Consider the following 21,770-nt stretch of genomic DNA (forward strand, 5'->3'; position numbering starts at 1 on the left):
TTCATGTCCTTAGCAGAACTGAGAACTGGTCGGTTAGGCTCGTATTCTTACTGACCACAATTTTATTCAACTGCAAAGTGTTTCATTTTACTAACATGAAAATGGATGTCTGTCTCTCCAAACCAGAAGTTTGTGATCACTATAAAAGCTTTTTGAGAATAATGAGATGACACACAGAGGTAATGTCAGCACTGCACACTGGACTCAGCCTTTCTAAAGCACTTAATCAAAAGACCTTATGGACAGTGTGGTGTTTGGACAGTGTGCTGAATGGATTCTTGGGTATGTAGGTCAAATGATTTTGGCAGATGACTGTATCGGTTATTAACACTGCATTAGTGCTCAGCAAACTGTGTGTTTATTAGGGATGTACAGGACTACATTTTGACTTGATCCTGATTTCTTTAAGCAGTTTAAACATGTTTTTGAATTCAAAAACTGCTAAATGGGGTCTCAGGCTTGTTTTTAAATTTTGGACTGTAATGCTGGATAATCAGTGATCCAGTGATTAAAAAGTGGCTATTTGGTTATTGATTAACTTTATCATAAAACCTTCACTGCCTAACAATGCATGAACATTGCAGTGGAAAAACTTAGCTCAGTAACATTCAAATTACTACAACACTGCCACTTTGGGTTGTGAAATGAGTTTTAGTTTTTCTCAGTACACCACTAGTATAAGCAGTTATATATGCACACAGTTACATTTGGAAAGATTCAAGCTTTTCTTCCGAATGCCCAAAGTAAAGATACAGTGTCAGTTTAAAAATTTTGTTAACCCAGGTCTGCAAGTCTTCATTTACAATGAATATTTAACTTATATGTAACAACTGGAAAGCGTGCAATATGTAAACAATATGATTTACACACTAAATCCAGCAGAAATCTGTGCACAATCTGCATTTTTTTTAAATGCTCATGAGAAATGCACGTTATTGCAACCTTCTCTAGATATCTATGTAAAGTTGATGATTCTGAAATTTTTTACCCTTTCAACAGTTTCTCTTTTCCGCTATCAATCTCACAATCAATTGCACAAGCTTGTTGCTTGACTCCCATAGGAAATAATTGAAAGCGCCCACTCTCCTCCTCTCAATCTTTGCCAAAGTAAATGCATCATAACTGACTTCAGTGAAAAAGGAAAGTCACAGGAAGATCAAGTCATTACATTTTACATTTTTAATTTTCATAGACTTTTTTTAAATTTCTCTTTCCCTCTAGATTTGATGTCAGACCCAAAGATGTTCTGCCTCATCTCCAATGACTCTTTTGCCTCCATGCAGCCATCAACCTCATTGGCTCAGGACCTTTATGGCTCCACTCCTCACCCTTTTAGTCAGTCCCTGTCCTCTTGTGACACAGAAATTACTGCCCATCTTTCCACTCACTCACAGTCTTTCCGGAAAGAGTCATCTCGACCTCGTGGATTGCCTCGGACCTCAAGTTCTGCTGGATCTGCTTTTCCAGACCCTTCTCTGCCTGAGTTCAGCCTGTACCCTCCACCTCGTCGGGGAGGACTGGATCCTGTCTGCGAAATGGAGGCCTCCAGGTCACAAAGGGCGACAGAGAGCTCTGAGCAGCCAGACTCTGGAACTCCCAGCACTTCAGGAACGGAATATCACAGATATCATCTGAAGGAGCACCACAGGGTATCACGATCTGTTTCCCGAGAGACAGGGGAAGGAGGGTGTGCTGGGGAAGGGGGTTCTGGGTTGTACCAGTCAGAGGGTGTACAGGGTGGTCGGGAAAGAAAAGGTGGACGGAGTGCCGAAAGTTTGCGGAGTTTAAGCACACGCAGTAGTGGCTCCACCGAAAGCTACTGCAGTGGGACGGACCGGGATACCAACAGTACTCTGAGCAGCCTGCACAGCGAGCAGACAAGCTCCACGCATGTAGAGAGTCTACTGTCATTGTCTGGGGATGAGAAGGCAAATGCAGGACATACCGACCCACGTAACTCTAGTGTGGCCTCGGGGGAGGCTAATAAAAACCCCCATGCCAATGAACTTGCTACCAAATTGCCTGTCGGCGATGCTTCCAAACCCACAAACTTAGAGGGCCTAAAGGGGGAAGGAACTGTGGAGGCGGCATCAAGGACTAGTGCAGATGTCTCTGCTGGTGTTGCCCACCAGCACCAGGAGGCAGATCCAGACAAAATGCGTCCCAAAACAGGCAATCTTGTTCACCGGGCTGCCTCCTCATCTGCCGCTAGCCATAGTGGCCGGCGACGCAATGGTAAGCAGCGCGCAAGCAGTTTTGACGCCAGCAGACACCGGGAATACATTTGCGGACGTGGCATGGCAAAGCCTCGCTCTGCAGTGTTCATGAAAGAAGACTCCAGTGATCAGAGTGAACTTAGTTGTGCCTCCAGCCTGCACTCCTCCCACCAGCTTAGCACAGACTCCTCATCCAGCACACTCCACTCCTGCCCCTCTCCAGAGGATCGGCGTGGCCCCTTGCTACGGGCCAAAATGAATGGTGTACAAACCCACGGTCAGAAGTACAAGGAAAAGGAACGGGAGAAAGACAAGGAAAAGGGCAAACACAAAGCTTCACGACGCACTCCAAGTACAGGCAGTGCCAAAACTCATGCCCGGGTCTTGAGCCTGGACAGCAGCACTACTGCTTGCCTTAATGACCCCCACCATTTGGGGGCACCAGCAAGTTCCAGACCCCTTACCACCTCCAAGTCAGACCTGGAGGCAAAAGAAGGGGAGGTGTTGGATGCGGCATCCCTGCTGGGAAGGGCCTCTCAGCTTGAGTCCGTGACCCGGTCGAGAAACAGTCTGCCCTGCCCTATTTCCCTTAGTCAAACGCAAGAGGCAACAACGGGATCTCGAGGTGAGCACACAGTAATGCGAGTTTGTGCATGCACTTATTCATTAAGGGCTGGGAGATGATTCAAATGGTAGTTAACCTAGAAATAAAAGTTCTGTCATTCTTTACTCAACCTCATGTCATTCCAAACTGTATATTTAGTTTCATGAACCCACAAAAAGGCGCCTCCGTCATATACTGTACAACACCACATGCATTCACAGCAGTGTTAACTCAGCAGTAGAGTTACTATCGCATTATTTGCATGTGGTTTTAAATTTTTCATTGCCGCACTGGTCTGACCTGTGCTTTTTCTGTACACCCGAAGCGCACGCACTAAAGCTTGTCCAACGGCACCTGATTATTGAACTAAGTTATCTTTTGTGCTAATGCTGTCAAAACACACAAGGTTTACATGTAGACTCAGTTGATTATGTCTAAAATGAAAGTAAACGGTTACTATATTATGAATATCAGGTCTTAAAGGGACAGCAGGCCTATTAAACATGCAGCTTACTGTCATTACTGTCAAGGCATAGATCACCCTAAAATTAAATTTCCAAACCTGTATTAATTTCTTTCTTTTGCTGAACACAAAATAATATATTTTGAAGAATATGGGTAACCAAACAGTTGCTGGTCCACATTGAATTTGATAGTAACAAAAAATACTATGGAAGTCACTGTTTAGTTTCCCCTATCCCTTAAAATAGCATTTATGTTCAGAAGAAGAAAGAAACTCATTCAGGTTTAAAAGCACTTTTGAGTGAGTAAATGGTGGTATTAAAGGTCCAATGACATGAAAATGTCACTTTCTGAGGTTTTTTAACATTAATATGAGTTCTCCTAGCCTGTATATGGTGCCCAAGTTTCTAGAAATTTGAATTGGTGTAAATCGAGATTTTGCTATCTTTCTCTGCCTTTGAGAAAAAAGGAAGCTCAAACGGGCTGATCTTGAATCTCTTCGTTGTGACGTTGTAAGGAGAATTGTTACCTCCCCTTTCTCTGCTTTGACCGCCCAAATACTTACATATAATTCAGTCGCAATGTCAGCACAGGCGTTTCAAACAGACTTTTATGATATGGATTCGACAGCACAGCCACAAACAGTGAGTAACAGTGTTCATTAATGCCTGATCTGTGATCAGTGATTTCTGATGTGTAGCTAATCATTCAAGTTCACACAGACTTTCTTTCTAAATCGTTTAATACTGTTTATGCATCAGTGAATCAAGCCAGTGACTAAACGATCAACTTCGCGTTGTTTCTCTTAGTAGCATTAAACAAATCTGTTATTTAAATTGTGATTTAACTACAGAGAGCGATCAAAGAATGCTCCCTTTTTTTCCGGAGCTGTTACACATCGCTAGTATATCTGCACACTTGCCCAAACTGCCGTTACAATGAATGACGCTGTTATGCTGCACAACGGAGCTCTTACTGTATTCATGTGTTTGCTGTTAGCTGTGGTGAAAGCATTTTGTGAGAGAAAACGTGTTGCAATAATGACGAGATCACTGCATTCACGCGATAAACAGACTCTGTCTACTCAATGCTCATCACTGCAGCCTTTCATGTGATGGGAAAAGATTGCAAAAATAATTATATAATCAACAAATCCACGATTTGTTAATCTCGACAGCCGTTATAGTAAATATATATATATTTGAGAGGGGTTCCACATGTAATACGCATTTTGAATGCAAAGATGTCAGCCAATCACAACAGTTGTGGTTTACTCGGAGTCTCACAGCAGACACGCCCCTTCAAACAGAGCATTCAAGCCAGAGGGCTAATATCAGGATCTAAAAAATGCTTTTTTATTTCTAAATTTTAAATCTAAAAATCATACTAACAATATAAGTACACCTAAGGAAACATTAAAAAGCATTTAAAGAAAAGGAAATTATCCATGTCATGGGACCTTTAAAATAAAAAATTATGACAGAATTGACAGACAGCTGACAGAATTTTTATTTTTGGGTGAACTATTCTTTTAACGTTAATAAAACAACAAAACACAAAGAGAAAAATCAATCACTGGTCTTGAATGAAGAAATTTAATACAGTTGCTTCAGGAATCAGTTTATATAGTGTTTTATGTTTATATTTGTTCATTCAGTTTTTGAATGTTCCTGCTAAATACACCTATTGTACCTGAAAATAAAGCAAGTAAAATGGATTATCGAAAATAAAAAATGTAGGATGGGGACTTGGTTCAGTCCACTGGTTGCTGAATGGATGGAGGCAGATCTGAATGCAATCTTGCAGTTGGTTTGTAAGAAGAAGTGGGGTTTAAGCAGACTGAATGATGAGAGAAGTCTGGTATATGTCATCAGTGAGTCCAGAGATGCTTTAATGAAAAATTCAGTTATTGCAGTTTTATTAAAATTTATGAGGTGAATAAATAAAACCCATTTCATGGATAGTTTCCATTTCATGCCGCCAGGTCATTATTCACTTTCAAATCTCATTTATGTTTGCATATTTTAAAATAGTGCATGACAAGACATGGCATTGCAGGTTTGACATCAGTAATGCAGGCAGTGATCAGTACACCATGATTTGTAACTGATTGTTAACCCATTCTGAATATGCGCACATCGAATCACACAAATGAAATTTTCAGTAAAAAAAGACTATTCCTCACAGATATTTGTCTTGAAAGCCATTGGTCACCTTTCACTTTCAACGAATTGCAAAAAACATACCACATTCTGCCCAACATGAAAAGAAAGAAAATCTTAGAGGTTTGGAATAAAATGAGGGTGAGTAAATGATGACAACATTTTAATTACTGGGTGAACTATCACTGTAAGTCATGATCTCATTCTGAGATCAGTCTGAAGTGCTAGACATCGGAGGTCTGCAGCAGGTCAGAGCACAGATGGATGTTTTTCAGCAGAATGGAGCCGATCAGATAAACAAGCTTTGCCCAGAAGCTTGTAGCTGTACAAGCAGTGTGTTTTGCCAGTGCAGCTGTGACCTACAAACCCCTGCAGAATTACTGAAGTCTTACTCTGACAGCCTGTTGAATCTATATATAGGAGATCTGCAGGGTTTGTTCTTTCCTCTGGTCCACAGTCTTTGTGCAGCATTTGCTTGTGAATTGCAGTGTGAATGTGGATTCAGTAATCATAAAACACTTTGGCCCCTATTTAAAACTTTACCCACTGCTAATCACTTGTGATCAGATGTTTTGAAATGGATCTTAATTTCAAATTTATAAATGCCCTCTTTCTCCATTCTCCATCAGTGTTTCTGTGTTTGGATGCACAGAATGTGATATACAGAGTTGTGTGTGATGTTTAGATGCGTGTGTCGTGTTTGATATCTTTTCTTGTGAGTTTGTTCAAATGTTTAGAGAGTTTTAAATTTTAGCTCTGTGCATTTCTGTGTGATGTTTATTCCACAGCACCAGTAACTAGATAACGTTTGAGGGAGCAATGTCTCATGTTCGTTGTCATGCTTCTGATGTCTTTTGTTAAGGCTTATTGCTCACAAATTAAATGGTCTGAACATAGCAAAAGTATTGTTCTAGAGTAAACCATTCTGTTCTTACACCCCTTTTAGTCCAGCGTGAGATTGTTTAGACTGTTTTATTGTAGTAATAACATTTTACTTTCAGTGATAAGTCATCGGGTAAGGTCAAAGTTCATCCGCAGTGGGAGTGCTGCAGTTAAAGTCCATGTTTAACACTGCTTGCAAAGGCGATGCGTTTAACCATCTGTAGGAAGATGTCAAAGCAGATTTAGTTTATAAAATGCAATTATCACAGGAAGTTGAAACCACATTACCTTGAATTTTGCAAGTTCTCCTTGGCCTGTGCCATGTTCAGGAAAACTTTGGGAGACTTTGTGGACATATAGTTATTATGATATTACATTTTAAATGTGTGTGTGTGTGTGTGTGTGTGTGTGTGTGTATATATATATATATATATATATATATATATATATATATATATATATATTTCAAAAATAAATATGTAAAAATACTGTATACATATATTTTAATATTATCAGTTTTTTCATTTAATGTTATATAACAGTTTATTAAGTATATACATTAAAACAATAGATGAGTGTGTGTGTTTATATATAAACTATATACATTACAAAAGTTTGGGATCAGAAAGAGTTTTAATGTTTATTTTATTTTTTTTACAGGAGTTTCTTGTGCTCATCAAGGCTACATTTATTTTTCTGTATTTTTGATCAAATAAATGCAGCCTTGATGAACAGAAGAGAAAACATTACAAGTCTTACTGACTCCAAACTTTTGACCGGTAGTGCAAATAAACTATACTTCTTGTGCCTTAGAATTTACTTTTTTTGCATTTTTTTTTTTTTTTTTTTTTATGTTTTCTTTGATACCATATGCAAGGGTGCACATAATTTTTTCAGCCTGGTTCTCATAAGAGAACCTGGAGATTTGGTTTGGTCCTCACACTGCATATAGCGTGACCCATTAAATATAACTATAAAAAATGAATTAATAATAGTTAAAATATGATTGCACTTTATTTTGTTATATATATATAAAATAATAGTAAATAAACCAAATAATACTGTGTGATAAAATTATTAAAAATAAGTCAGTCCTAGAATTAAATACAAATATATTTATTTTATAGTAAACTAAAAAATAAAATGCTAATATTTACTACTATTTTGTTTGCCTCTTTAAGAAGAACCGCTTTATGTATTCCCCAGTTTTAAGTCACTTAAAACATTTAGGCATCTAAAAATAAATAAATAAAATCGATTTCATCATATTCAAACTTAAAATCAGCAGGCTTTTATTTTGGTAGGTTGCCAGCAAGTAAGTATATGCGCTACCGATGAATGTTACAGTTTTGCATTGTGCTTTGAAAACAGCATGGCATAGCCAAGATTTATGCTTTCAGGTTGAAAATAAAACTTATGTAGTATAGTTTGTGATCTAAAATGGTAATTTGTGTATTAACAGCTGTCAACCATCTCGGTTCGCAAACGCGCTGTCAGAACATATTTTTTATTTTGGTCGCGCATGCGGACCTGCGGACCATTTATGTGCACCCCTGACCATATGGCATGAAATCATCAGGCTCTTTGCATTTTGTTTTTAATCGGTGTGTTTGATGATTCTTGTGTCTACACTGGTCTTGCATGCAGCATTGCATTTTGCTAGTTTAATAAAAGCTTATTTTTGGTGGCCCTCCTGTCTTTGTCTTCTTACGGCAGCCCCTGGGAATGACGACACAGTCACGTTTCGCAGAGAACGAAGTACGTTTCGTCGACAAGCGGTGCGTAGACGGCACAACGCAGGAAGTAACTCCACGCCCCCAGCCTCTCTCATCGGATCCCCACTCAGGTACGACTCACCCGGGGAGGGATTGAATGGCTGCAGAACACCAGCTTTGACTCATCTGTGCTGATGCCCACATCATTATTCTTATCAGCACATTTCACCTCCTTTCTCTTTTGCTAACACACTTCTCTGGGGCATTGCATGAAATGTAATCCTTAATTTGCTTGCTACCCTCTTCTTACTACTGTACGGACTTAAAGCCCAAGCTGATCTCTTTCTGCTTCTGCTGGTACAGGAAACCAACATTCTTGCATGTTGCCTTTTCAATGCAATTCAAGTCTTATTTTCTTCTTGCATGAGTTGTTTCCATACTTCTGTTTATTTTTGCCCAGTATCTATTCATGTGCTTTCACTTGTTTTATCCTGTTCTGATGAACCACGTCACATGGTGTCTAACTTCACCCTCACTGTCACACACTTACACATGCTGCTTCTGGGGTCTTTACTACTGTATCCTGAAGAGTTACAGTCACTGCGTCCTTCTCTCATATACTAAATTTCTCCATAACCCCCAGACACAGTCATCCTTGCCATCATAGACCGCTTCAGATGCTGAGAGAGTGTTTGAGTGCTTTGTTTTAACATCAGGCCTGGGGCATGTCTGTCTCTCTTGAAGTAGTATCATCATGATGCTTTCAGTGGACTAACTTTCAGGTTCTCCAGTCAAGTTCTCTGAAATCACTCACAGGCTTCGTTCAGACAGTCAGCAAGAATCCATTTCATTTTTTTGTCATATCCAACTTAATTTGTTTTGTTGTTTTTTCGGCCAAAGAGTAAAATCCACATGGAGATTTATTTCTACAAACCTGATCCAAACCAAATCCACAGTTCAAAAGTTTAGGGTTTATTTTTTATTCAGGAAAGATGCATTAAGTTGATTGAAAAAAAGAAATAAATGTAATGCTGTTTTTTATTTTTTTTTATTTTATATTCATCAAGGAATCCTGATAAATGCATAACAGTTTCCACAAAAATATTAAGCAGCTATTTTCAATGATAGTAATAATGGTGAATGAGCAAGCAAGTGTGCATTTAACACACCGTCCAAATGAATGTGTAAACACAGTGATGCCTCTAACACTTATGTTGCACTGATGAGTTCAGCAGTTTTCTATTTTTCCATCATCTCTTTCCAAAATGACAGTGAGCAACTCCCTTACTACACTTTTTTTTGTTAATGTTTGTTCTGTTTGCACACACACACACAGACACACACACAAACCTCAAAATCGCTTGTGCTTTTTCTAGCAGTGAAATCAGAATACTCATCCTCTTTTCTTCCCGTTCAGCTCCCCTCTCATTTTACACTTCCTGTCAGCTCTAATAACACCTCCAGAACCCCCTTTCTTCTATCACAACCATTTGTCTGTTTTTCCTCTCTAAAATGTGACCTTGCCCTTCCTTCCAGCATCTTGTGCTATTTTTGTGCTCCTTATCTTTATACACGCACACACACACTCATTCTTACTTTATGGATGGGCACAAAAACATAAAAATTCAGTTCTTTTTCTCCTTCCAAAAATTCCACTGAACATATATCATATTATATTAGATTGATTTGATTAGATTAGATTATTAGCATTTTAAAATTTTAACTATTTTTTTGTTGACACCGAAACTGAATGTAAAGCTTATGATGCAAACAGTGTTGTTGTAGTAATTTTATATACTATTATAGTATTTATTAGTATTTTAAATGAGTATTTAAATTTTTTCCATCTAAAATGTATGTTTTTTTTCATTATCAAAAAACCAAAAAATAATAATAACTAACAGCCTTAATTGTAGTTAACAATAACAACACAGGTGCAACATTATCATCGAAGGGTACACAATCAAAGGGTGAGTACTGAGTACTCCGTTGACTTCTTTGTCGAGTACTAAAGTTGACCAAAGCGCCCATCCCTGTGTCCCACATCTGTTACTCACGTCTGTTACTCATTCTGAATCATGAATATTTCTGCTCCTCCAGTCTGCAGGAAGCTCTGAGTCAGGTATCTCAAGCTTCAGGGTCACAGGTCAGAGGTCAGCCATCCCGCACACCGTCTCAAGTGACGGTATTGAGCACTAGCACCTCCCTGCTGGTCAGGAATGGAAGTGCGCAGCTGGAGGGCTGTCTGGATAAGGCGTCCACTGTGGGCGTGGCCAGCCTGCAGGATGACTTTGGTATGCACTGTAAAATTGCCTGCTGTCTGTCACATCATCTTGTTATCGTCACACCTTCCTGTTATATTTGCATCCTGTGTGTCTCACATTTGCATGCTGTCAGTCACACTATTTGTCACGACTGCATGCTGTTTCTTATCACATTCCATTTGCATGTAATTTTCTGGTATAAATATTCAGTCAGTATGCATCTGTAGGTTTTCATCAGGTTGAATTGGCTGTGGAACTTAATCGTTATTTATCAGTTTACCGATTTTTTTTGCATGTATTTCTGTGTTTGGGATCACACTGATTACACCACTAACATAATGATCTTATATCGTATTTTGCATGCATGTACATGTGACATCGTCTTTCTTTGGTCAGTCAAACTTTTCCCTGGTGGTCTAGAGGTATTGATGCACTCCCACTGCTGCGGTTAAGGTTTGCTTCCGGTCAAGGAACATGCTTGCTTGTTTCCTCCCGTGATCTATAATGCATCTATATGTCTATAAATATCTCTTGTTTTTGAATAGACAAAGACAACAAAATCACAGTATAGTGGGCTTTTGTGAGTGGATGAGGCTCATTGCATTTGTAGAGAAAGGATTGTTTAGGTTTTGTGTGCACCTGGTATTAACTTTGGTCGCATTGAAGATGATTCATGAATTTTATTGGCTTATTGGCTCTTTTGACTATTTATTGGCTTAAATTTGAACATGAGTTTCAGATTTTGTCTTTTGTCTTGTCAAATTTTTGACCCCATTTACACCTGTATAAAGTGCTGTCAACTTGTGTTTAGATCACTTAATGTAAACCATAACATTTAATGTTGTTACTGGCAGTCAAGTGTAAATTTCTTTTAATTTCCTCTAGAATTTTATTCTTGCAGCTGTATTATATTAAGAATTTGTTATGCTGTAGTGTAGAATTCTCAGTGGTTCTCTCCTACCCCTTCCAAATTAGATGTCATATCATATTCCTAATTTTAAGAACATTTTAACATTCTTAGTCATTTTTATTTTTATTTTTTAAAGAAATTGACACTTTTGTTCCCCATGGATGTATTAAATTGATCAAAAATTACATTAAAGGCATTTATAATGTAAAAAATATTTCAGTTTCAAATAAATGCTGTTCTCTTGAACAATATTGCCTTTTTTCACAGTATTTTTAATCAAATGAATGCAGCCCTGGTGAGCATAAGAGACATGATTTAGTTATTGTCATTAAACTAAATTATGAAATAAAGTTCATAGTAATCAACTGTAACATGTAATGTATAAATAAAAAGGTTTTATTATAGAAAACTTTTAAAGCCGCTTTGCAATGCATTATTCACAGAAGAGGGACCCGAATAGTAGGGTGTTTTCAGTTTAGACAGTTTTCCTGATTAGAGTGATCTAGTTTTGTTGGCATCTGCCTTGCAAGATTGAGGTCTTGTTGTTCTGAAAACCAGCAGACATTGGGGGTCAGTGTCCTGTATGTGGCAAAAGGCTTAAGTACCACACTTATGTGACACTTTGTGATGTCTGCTATGTGACCCCTGACCCCCTGTGTGTTTGTGTTACTCAGGGAAGCTGACACCGCCTCTCTATGAGGTCGGAGGATGTGACATGTCCATGGTGAACTTTGAGCCCGCAACCAGACGAGCATCCAACAACCTCTGGTGAGTTACACCTAGTGTTATCTTTGAGATACTACTATAATTAGCATTAATATTTGTATTTTATAAACATTATTACTTATTATATTTTTCATACAAAATGTTGTTTTGTCATTATTATTAGTGTATATATGTGTTTGTGTTTGTGAATGTGTGTATATATACACATAACTAATTATTTTCTTAAATTGTTTTAGATTTAGTTAACTGTAATGCAGAACAGAATCCTTTGTTAAATATCCCAGAACTAACAAAGTCTTTCTCTCTGCAGGGAAACAGACTCTCACCTCTCCAGTTCTACCTCAGTTCGTTTTTACCCTCATGATCTGGTGAGTGCTATCATATACACACAAACACAGACTGAATGTTTTCTTCATGCAAACACTCTGAGATATAATTCAGCCACAGACTGAATATTTGACTTAGTGTTTAGTTAGTAAGATTATGCATTGCTCACAATAACACTTGTGCGAGAAGCAGCACAGTTGAAACAATGAGCTCAGTGTGTGTGTGTGTGTGTGTGTGTGTAAACTCACCCTGGCTTAGTTCTCCTTTCCTCAGATGCGTCTGAATCGTTTGCTGTCCATGGACCCAGAATTGTTGGAACAGCACGATGTGGACGGGAGTCCTGACCTGCAGGAGGCGCCGCACTGCACGCAGGACTCCACACATAATCACACACACTCACACACACACCCACACAAAACCAAGCAGTACTACCGCCTCTGGCTGCTGCCGTACCTGTGGGTCGGGCTGCACTTTGACAGACTCACATTACTTGCCCTCTTCGACAGGTACACACAAACCCACACATTAATGTGTATTACTGATGTGTCTCAGCTCATATCCTGATGATGCTGCATGTGTTTGTCAGGAACCGGGAGGTTCTGGAGAATGTGCTCTCAGTGGCTCTGGCGGTTCTCGTGGCCTTCCTGGGTTCTGTGCTGCTAGTTCATGGGTTCTTCACAGACATTTGGGTCTTTCAGTTCTGCCTCGTTATTGCCAGTTGCCAGTACTCATTGCTGAAGGTGAGAATCACACACTTTTCAAAAACATACAAATCTAATGATTAATTTTTAATGAAACATTTCTGTTCTTCAATTAGAGTGTCCAACCTGACTCTTCATCACCACGACATGTGAGTAACACACACATTCATATACAATAACACACTTCATTACAGTGAGCTAAAACCATGTACATCAGTGGTGGAAAAATCAATAACCCAAAAATGAAAGTTCTGATATTATTTAATCACCTTTAATTTGTTTCAAACCTGTATGAATTTCTTTGTTCTGCTGAAAACAAAAGAAAATTGTATAATGTTGATAACCACACAGTTACAAAAAAATATTGAGCTGCAAAAGCATTTTCAACATTGAAAATGAAAAGAATGTCTCTTGAGCAACATATCATCACATTAATGTCTGTAATGTCTGGAGTAATGGCTGCTTAAAAATGTGGCTTTGCCATCGCACAAAATGTATTTACTTTTTAAAATATATTAAAATCGAAAAAAGTTAAATTTTAAATTGTAGTAAAATTTCACAGTATTACTGTTTTTGCTTTATTGTTGATCAAATAAATGCAGCCTTGATGAGGAAAATCGACTTCTTTCAAAAACATTTAAGTCATATTGCCCTCAACCCTTTGGTGTATATTCGTGATTATACATTATTTAAGTAATAGCACCTAGCATGATTAATTGCGTTTAAAGGTGCTGTAGGGAACTTTTGCAAAAAAATATTTTTTACATATTTATTAAACCTGTCATTATGTCCTGACAGTAGAATATGAGACAGATAATCTGTGAAAAAAATCAAGCTCCTCTGGCTCCTCCCAGTGGTCCTATTGCCATTTGCAGAAAGTCATGCGCTCCCGGTAAAAAACAACCAATCAGAGCTGCAGTCCGTAACTATGTTTGTGTTCAAAATGTAGAAAAATGAACATAATAAGCGAGTACACCATGAATCCATTTTCCAAACCGTGTTTTTAGCTTGTCCTGAATCACTAGGGTGCACCTATAATAAGTGTTTATATTCGGACTATTTTAGATTGCTTCGGGGGTACCGCGGCGGAGTAACCCAGTACCTTTGTGATTCTTCATAGACATAAACAGAGAGAAGTAGCTCCGGCTACAATGTTCTTCCGCAAGACGCAAGCAAGTTCTGTTTATTAACCGCTAGAGCGTCAAAAGTTAACTACCGCTGCTTTAATTACAGACAATGCATTACTTTTTGTTGAATATACAGAAGTTAAGTTAAATGACAGATTGGGGGTCTAAATTCAGAGATTCGATGTTTTTCTCACCCTTCTGTGCGTGTTTGTTTAGGGTCATAATCGAATCATCGCTTACAGCAGGCCTGTGTATTTCTGTCTGTGCTGTGGACTGATCTGGCTGTTGCACTATGGGAGTGTAAACAGCAGCTCCACCGCAGTGTCTCTGTATGGAGTCGCTCTCACCAGCTCCGTCCTGCTGTCTCAGGCACGGGATCTCCTCATTGGTGAGCACTGATACACATGAGGACATAGATTCACAGGAGTTTTTGTTTTGCTCTTTTATTGAAATCTGCATGCAGTACGATTTTTCTCAGCATTCCTATGAAAGAGTAAAGACATTCTAGAGCTGAGTACAGAGAAAATCCTGCTGATGTGACGAGACTTAAGTACTCGAGTGTTACATTATCTCTCTCTCTCTCTCTCTCCAGTTTTCACTTTGTGCTTTCCCATCATCTTCTTCATTGGGCTGCTTCCTCAGATTAACACTTTCGTCATGTACCTGCTTGAGCAACTTGACATTCATGTCTTCGGAGGAAACGGTGAAACATATGCACACTTTGACATTAGGACTGGGGAAAATAAGCATATGCACTGGGATTCTTTCTTTTCTTTCCTTTGAATTGTTACAAATTGTTATTAATAATGTCTTAATAAAATTTGAAATGAACATGAACTCATTTTTAAAAATCTAGTTAATTAATGTGGATAAATAGAACCTCATCATAAAGTTACCAATGTTTCTACTTTTTAATTTCATAAACTACAAAACTGTGTTGTGTTTTAGAGACTCATTATGTCTGTCTTCACTCCCAGCGAGCACCAGTCTGCTCTCAGCTCTCTATAGTGTTGTGCGCAGCATCATCACCATAGCGATGCTCTATGGGTTCTGCTATGGTGCTCTAAAGGTGATTCTTTCTTGATTTTGGTTGTATTTGTATGGATGCTGGATTGTTCTGTGTTGAGCACATTAAATATTCCTCTGAATATTATGTTTGTTTTCAGGACTCGTGGGATCCTCAACACATCCCTGTGCTTTTCTCAGTGTTTTGTGGGCTGTTGGTTGCTGTTTCATACCATCTCAGCCGCCAAAGCAGTGACCCCTCTGTTCTCATGTAAGTCTTAACTCTGAGTGTGTGGGTCTGTGCTTTTGATAGATAATTCTTGCACTTTTCCAGCTTTAAGTACTTTAGGTTCTTTGACTTTGTATCCTCTCGGGATTCAGTGCCTCAGGAGCTTTTGTTGTTTGACTGCAGAGTGGTTAATTAGAATTTTCTGAATTTGAATATTATCCTGTGTTTGTATAGTTCGTTAGTGCAATCAAAGGTCTTCCCTAATGTGAAAGAGAAAAATCCAGAGGATCCCCTTTCTGAAGTTCAGGATCCTTTACCAGAGAAACTCCGCAGCTCTGTGGTGAGTGATGTACACATAAATCTCTCAAACATAGATACAAACAGACGTAAATAGACACGAATGCTCTCTTCTGTTGTGAATGATGCATCTGTGTCTCTGTTTTTCTCTTTGACTGCAGAATGACAGACTACAGTCAGATGTGATTGTGTGTGTTGTCATTGCTGTCCTGTATTTCGCTATTCACGTCAGCACTGTCTTCATTGCCTTACAGGTAAAACACTGATCAGTAATGCAGCAATGTTACAATTTTGTGATAAAATGCTGATCATTTTAATTTGTGTGTGAGATAACCGATACATGGCCATATTCAAATATGTTCTACATTATTTTGCTAAAATAAAAAAACACTAAAAATTAAAATCAGTCATTGCAAGTTAATTTTGGCATCACAGCATTATAATGTACACTATTAAAAGTTAATATTCATTTGGAGATTAGCTATACATTACATTTAACAGTGTTATTAAATCATACATGTTTTTTAAATATTAACTGAGAGTGTAAGATTACAGCAAAGGTAAAAAATAAAAATAAATCAATAAATAAATTAGGAGAAATAAGCATGCATAATAAATCCTCCATTAATTATTCCATAAAAAAAAATCCAATATTGGGAATTCTTTTTTTTTTTTTCAACATAGCAAAATATATCATGGTTTTTATAACAATATTTAACAGCACAACAACAACGTCTGCAACATTGGTTATATTAAGACATCATGTGACACTGAAGACTGGAGTAATGACTGCTGAAAATGCAGCTTTGCCATCACAGAAATAAATTACAACACAAATGTTAATGACTGTCCAAATAAAAAAGATAATAGGATAATAAATCTTGACACTTCTTGTCCCTCTTTCCTCTATTTTAGCCTTTTTTGAGCTATGTTCTGTACGGTCTGGTTGGGGCAGTAGGCCTGTTAACTCACTACCTGTTGCCCCAGATGAGGAAACAGTTACCCTGGTACTGCTTCTCACACCCGCTGCTCAAAACCAGGGAGTACTATCAGTTTGAAATCCGGGGTAAGTCACCCTACAGATTTAGCAAATTGAAGTTATGCAAAGATAACACTCTTTGTTCTTCTGAGACTTGGTTAGCACAAACAGTACTTAAGCGTGTGTTTTCTGTGTGCAGGTGCCGCCCATGTCATGTGGTTTGAGCGTACACATGTGTGGCTGCTGTTTGTGGAGAAAAACATCCTCTATCCACTCATTGTGCTTAATGAGTTGAGTGGCAGCGCACAGGAGCTTGCCAGCCCCAAGAAACTCAACACAGAGTCAGTATTGCCTCTTCAATCTGACCTCCTGTCTTACTTCCTTACATCCAGTGTTACGATGTTTAATCGACTAACTGACTGACTGTCTGCACCAGATCATTGTGTATTAGCTCAACATTGTTCTGCGCTATCATTTACTCGCAGTCAGCTAATAATTTTTCTCTCTCAGGGTCGGGGCTCTAGTAATAACCATTGCTGGACTGAAGCTGCTGCGTTCTTCCTTCAGTAGTCCAACATATCAGTATGTCACTGTCCTCTTCACGGTCCTGTTCTTCACATTTGATTACCGGCAGTTTTCCGAGACATTGCTGCTGGACCTTTTCATTATGTCTATCGTTTTCAGCAAGGTCAGTCCTAATTCCTATAGCATCCTTTTACCTTTTTTTTTTTTTTTTTTTTTTTTTTTTTTTTTAAGAAGTTCTGTTGTATAACTGTGTGATGTGTTGTGTTTTGTAGTTATGGGAGCTCTTTTACAAGTTAAAGTTTGTTTATACCTACATCGCGCCCTGGCAGATTACCTGGGGCTCTGCCTTCCATGCCTTCGCCCAACCGTTTGCAGTGCCACGTATCCTGAACACACAAACCTGCTTTAGATTTAACACAGTTTACAGGCTTTGTCAAATTCAGGTGTCTTTCTTGTTGTTTCGTGCTGTGCTTCCTTGACTTGGTCCCCTCCAGACTCTGCCATGTTGTTCGTACAGGCCATTGTGTCTGCGGTGTTCTCCACTCCATTAAACCCTTTTCTTGGCAGTGCCATCTTCATCAGCTCATATGTACGACCTGTGCGCTTTTGGGAGAGAGAATACAAGTAAGACACTCTTGAATATCAGTATCTCCTGTTTTCTTTAGCCTTTTTAGCCCAGACCACAAAACATTTATACGATTCGAATGTAATTTTTGTGTTTTAGTACTAAGCGAGTTGATCACTCCAACACTAGACTTGCTTCGCAGCTTGACAGAAACCCAGGTACAACTACATACACTGAATGTTGTAAATGTAAAATCATTCTTAATTTAGTTTCTTGCCTGTGGTGTTGTAGATTTGTGTGGCATGATATTGGCATCTCTTCTCATCTCTCATGTTGTCAGGTTCAGATGATAATAACTTGAACTCCATCTTCTATGAGCATTTGACGCGCTCCCTGCAGCATTCTCTGTGTGGAGACCTGCAGCTGGGCCGCTGGGGAAACTACAGCATTGGAGACTGCTTCATCCTGGCATCTGATTACCTCAATGCTCTCGTTCACCTTGTTGAGATCGGCAATGGCCTCATCACCTTTCAGCTCAGAGGACTTGAGTTTAGAGGTGAGGAGAGAAAAAGCTAAGGAGAGAGAGACTAAATGAGCATTTGAAAGAGAAATATAAACTAAATCAAATAGTTACACTTATTACAAAATTTTTCTTTTTTAAAGAAATTAATACTTTTATTCACTACAGATGCATCCTAATGTTAATATTTCAAACTAATTCAAACTCATCAAAGAATGCTGAAAAAAATGTATCATGATTTCCACACAAATATTAAGGAGTTTTCAACATAATAACAAAATAAGAAACTTGTTTCTTGAGTATGAAATTGGCATTTTAGAATTATTACCTACATATTAGGTAAAAACAGGATTTTTCTTGCTCTTTTTAAATGAAATGGTCACTGTTCTCTAAATGTAGAAATTAAAGCTCTCTCCTCAATCCACTCAAACCATTAAATAATGTAAATAATAAGCCGGTGTGGTTATTGAGATTTGAGGAGGTAACCATTCATAAGGCCGACGACACAATGGATGCGTGGCGCAAGCGTCTCAGCTGCGTGGCGTGTCTGTTTTTTATTCAGCTCCCATGTTAACAGGTTAGAGCATGCAGACTGCCTGCGTGAGACGCGCGTGCGGAAAACACGTGCATGCTAGAAATAGAACCGACGCCTATTTTTCACGCGTACGTGTCAGAAGCGTTTCAAGGCAAAATATACTAGGAAAATATGTTTATATGTCATTTTGTACACAAATACATATTAATTCATGACATGTTGATATTTGAAAGTCTATAGGTTGGCATAAATTCAGATATAAATGTAATTAAAAATATAAAATAAATTATTATAGATTTTCAAATATTGCACCTGTCAAACATACTCTATTTTGTCATCAATACTGTTGACGGTGTCCTATCAGTAGGTGTGTAAAATAAAAAGTTGATATTGTTGTCATGAAGACAAGAGCCTGGTATTTCGGCGGCCTCCCTCTATGTCACCTACAGCAGCAGCAGCGCGCCAGCGCCGCGTGCATTCACGCTTCTGGTGTGTAAAGACACAGAAAACGCGAAGCAGCCGCCACGCTTCTGGCACGCAGCAGAGACGCCACGCAACCAGTGTGTCACCGGCCTAAGAGAGATCATTTACATATCTTCACGCATAGTAGCAAAACAGACATTTATAACTATTTAAATTAGTTGTTAATTTTGAAAGGATTATATGAGTCTAGTTAAAATATTCTGTCTCCTTTTTTCTCCTCTCTATCTCAGGGACATACTGCCAGCAGAGGGAGGTGGAGGCGATAACAGAGGGAGTTGAAGAAGATGAAAGCTGTTGTTGCTGTGAGCCCGGTCATCTCCCCCATCTGCTGTCCTTCAATGCTGCATTCGGACAGCGCTGGCTGGCCTGGGAGGTTCTGGTAACTAAATACGCCCTGGAGGGCTACAGCATCACTGATAACAGTGCGGCGTCAATGCTGCAGGTGTTTGATCTGCGGCGAATCCTCACCACCTACTACGTTAAGGTCAGCAGACAACCTTCTAGTCCTGTCCCTGGAACTGCTCTGTTTTCCTGGAATTGTTGAAAATCATTTGTTTTATTATTTATGTTTGTTTGTTTGTTTGTAGGGCATAATTTATTATGTCATTGCATCTCCTAAACTGGAGGAGTGGCTGGCAAACGAAGGCCTTCTTGAGGGCTTGAAGAGCTGCAGAGAGCGAAACTATGTTGACTTGGATCCGACTTTCAACCCCAATATTGATGAAGACTATGACCACAGACTGGCTGGAATCTCCAGAGACAGTTTCTGCTCTGTCTACCTCAGCTGGATCCAGTACTGCAACTCACGGAGAGAGAAGGTAGACATGTTCAGCCACACAACATGTCAGCTGGTGAAAAGTCATCTAAACTGCCTTTTAAAAGTTTGGTGTCTGTAAGGTTTTTTGTGAGTGATGCTCACCGAGACTCCATTTAACTGATCAACAACAACAACAAATATAGCTGCAAGCAGCAATTACGGGGCCAAGCACTCCAACGGCAAATGTAGTAGCTAAGCATCGCATAAAGCATCACACCAAATACATTAATGAGCAATAACAGCAATTTTGGAATTATTGTATTTGAAATGGCAAAAAAAAAAACACCAATACCACCTCTAGTAGCATGATTACTTGGTTTATCAAGCTTGACCAATAGGTGACACTGTTATAAAATCAATTTGGTGTACTCTGTGTGACTTTTCAATGACACACACAAAGTTTGGTGTCAATATGCCAAAGCATTCCAGGGATACAGCCTCAAGTGTCATTTTCTCATTGTGCCTCAAATTCGTCGATGTGGTATGCGAAAACGGTTTTGTCTATCGACTCAAAATCCATAACTTTGAATCAGTATAGCCTGAAGATCATTTGATTCGAATTTGGTGAAAATCGGACATACGGTTGATCAGGAGTTCGAAAAAGTATGTTTTCAACATAAATCAAAATGGCGGACCGGAAGTTCAGCTTACCGTGGTATATTTGGTATCTATGTTATCGGCATAAGCCAGGGAATATTTTGAGCCCAGTTTCCTTCAAATAGGCTAATGCCTTAAAAAGTTATTAGCATTTTAAAAAGTGTAATTACTCATGGTTAATGAATGGTTTATTACTCTTGACCAATAGGTGGCGCTGTTACCAAATTTATGTGGCATGGTCAGTGTGAGGTGGCGATGACACATACAAAGTTTGGTGCAAATATGTCAAAGTGTTACAGAGATACAGCCTCAAATGCATTTTGGCACCCTTCCAGCAAATTCGTTGATGCGCTAAATGAGAACCGTTATGTATATCGACACAAAATCCATAACTTTTTGCCAGCATGGTCTGAAGATGATGCACGTCAAATTTGGTGAAAATTGGGCTAACGGTCTAGGAGGAGTTCGAAAAAGTAGGTTTTCAACATTAATCAAAATGGCGGACAGGAAGTAAGGCCAATTTTCACATTATTGGTATCAATACTCTCGGCATGACCCACAGAATATAGCGAGACCATTTTAATTTTAATAGACTAATTTATTCAAAAGTTATTAGCATTTATGTGATATTTCATTATAACTATTGGCCACAAGGTGGCGCTGCCACCAAACTTTTTGAGTACCTTCAGGGCATGGAGCCGAATATTTTTGTAATTATTTGCGAAACGATACGATGCTGCGTTCAAAAAATACAGCATTTTAAATCATAATTCAAAATGGCCGACGCCTAAAATGGCCGACACAGGAAAATTGGATATCATTTGACTCGACATGACTCACTGAATATAAAGAGACCAGTTGTGTGATTTTTGGCCAAACCATTCAGTAGTTATAAGCCAAAATATGCATTTTTCATATCTCCTGACCACTAGGTGGCGCTGTGTCGAAACACTGCAGGTAGTCTCAGTTCATGCTTGTTATAACACACGCCAAGTTTGGTCTCAATATGACAAACCGTTGCCGGGATATAGCCTCACGTGCACGTTTGCGTGCTTTTCGTCAAATTTGTTTACGTGTCATTCAACAACAGTTGGACGAATCAACTTGAATTCCATAACTTTT

General features: G+C 38.8%; 1 protein-coding gene across 2 annotated transcripts in view; it reads left to right on the forward strand.

The window, feature by feature from the left end:
- Nucleotides 1–21,770, forward strand: part of LOC128026033 (pecanex-like protein 1) — a 39,143-nt gene that overhangs the window by 7,269 nt on the left and 10,104 nt on the right. The window contains exons 6-28 of one of the 2 annotated variants that reach the window (XM_052612740.1): nucleotides 1,222–2,841; nucleotides 8,043–8,172; nucleotides 10,142–10,335; nucleotides 11,890–11,983; nucleotides 12,252–12,309; nucleotides 12,527–12,774; nucleotides 12,855–13,008; nucleotides 13,086–13,118; nucleotides 14,313–14,484; nucleotides 14,689–14,799; nucleotides 15,074–15,165; nucleotides 15,263–15,372; nucleotides 15,565–15,670; nucleotides 15,789–15,881; nucleotides 16,543–16,693; nucleotides 16,806–16,947; nucleotides 17,117–17,294; nucleotides 17,404–17,512; nucleotides 17,626–17,755; nucleotides 17,856–17,914; nucleotides 18,037–18,252; nucleotides 19,465–19,718; nucleotides 19,822–20,052. In XM_052612740.1, the coding sequence (XP_052468700.1) occupies nucleotides 1,222–2,841; nucleotides 8,043–8,172; nucleotides 10,142–10,335; nucleotides 11,890–11,983; nucleotides 12,252–12,309; nucleotides 12,527–12,774; nucleotides 12,855–13,008; nucleotides 13,086–13,118; nucleotides 14,313–14,484; nucleotides 14,689–14,799; nucleotides 15,074–15,165; nucleotides 15,263–15,372; nucleotides 15,565–15,670; nucleotides 15,789–15,881; nucleotides 16,543–16,693; nucleotides 16,806–16,947; nucleotides 17,117–17,294; nucleotides 17,404–17,512; nucleotides 17,626–17,755; nucleotides 17,856–17,914; nucleotides 18,037–18,252; nucleotides 19,465–19,718; nucleotides 19,822–20,052 (4,685 nt within the window). The remainder of the gene's footprint in view (nucleotides 1–1,221; nucleotides 2,842–8,042; nucleotides 8,173–10,141; nucleotides 10,336–11,889; nucleotides 11,984–12,251; nucleotides 12,310–12,526; nucleotides 12,775–12,854; nucleotides 13,009–13,085; nucleotides 13,119–14,312; nucleotides 14,485–14,688; nucleotides 14,800–15,073; nucleotides 15,166–15,262; nucleotides 15,373–15,564; nucleotides 15,671–15,788; nucleotides 15,882–16,542; nucleotides 16,694–16,805; nucleotides 16,948–17,116; nucleotides 17,295–17,403; nucleotides 17,513–17,625; nucleotides 17,756–17,855; nucleotides 17,915–18,036; nucleotides 18,253–19,464; nucleotides 19,719–19,821; nucleotides 20,053–21,770) is intronic. The other variant, XM_052612741.1, reaches the window with a different exon arrangement.

Source organism: Carassius gibelio, chromosome A13 (assembly GCF_023724105.1).
Source record: "Carassius gibelio isolate Cgi1373 ecotype wild population from Czech Republic chromosome A13, carGib1.2-hapl.c, whole genome shotgun sequence".
Classification (NCBI taxonomy): domain Eukaryota; kingdom Metazoa; phylum Chordata; class Actinopteri; order Cypriniformes; family Cyprinidae; genus Carassius; species Carassius gibelio.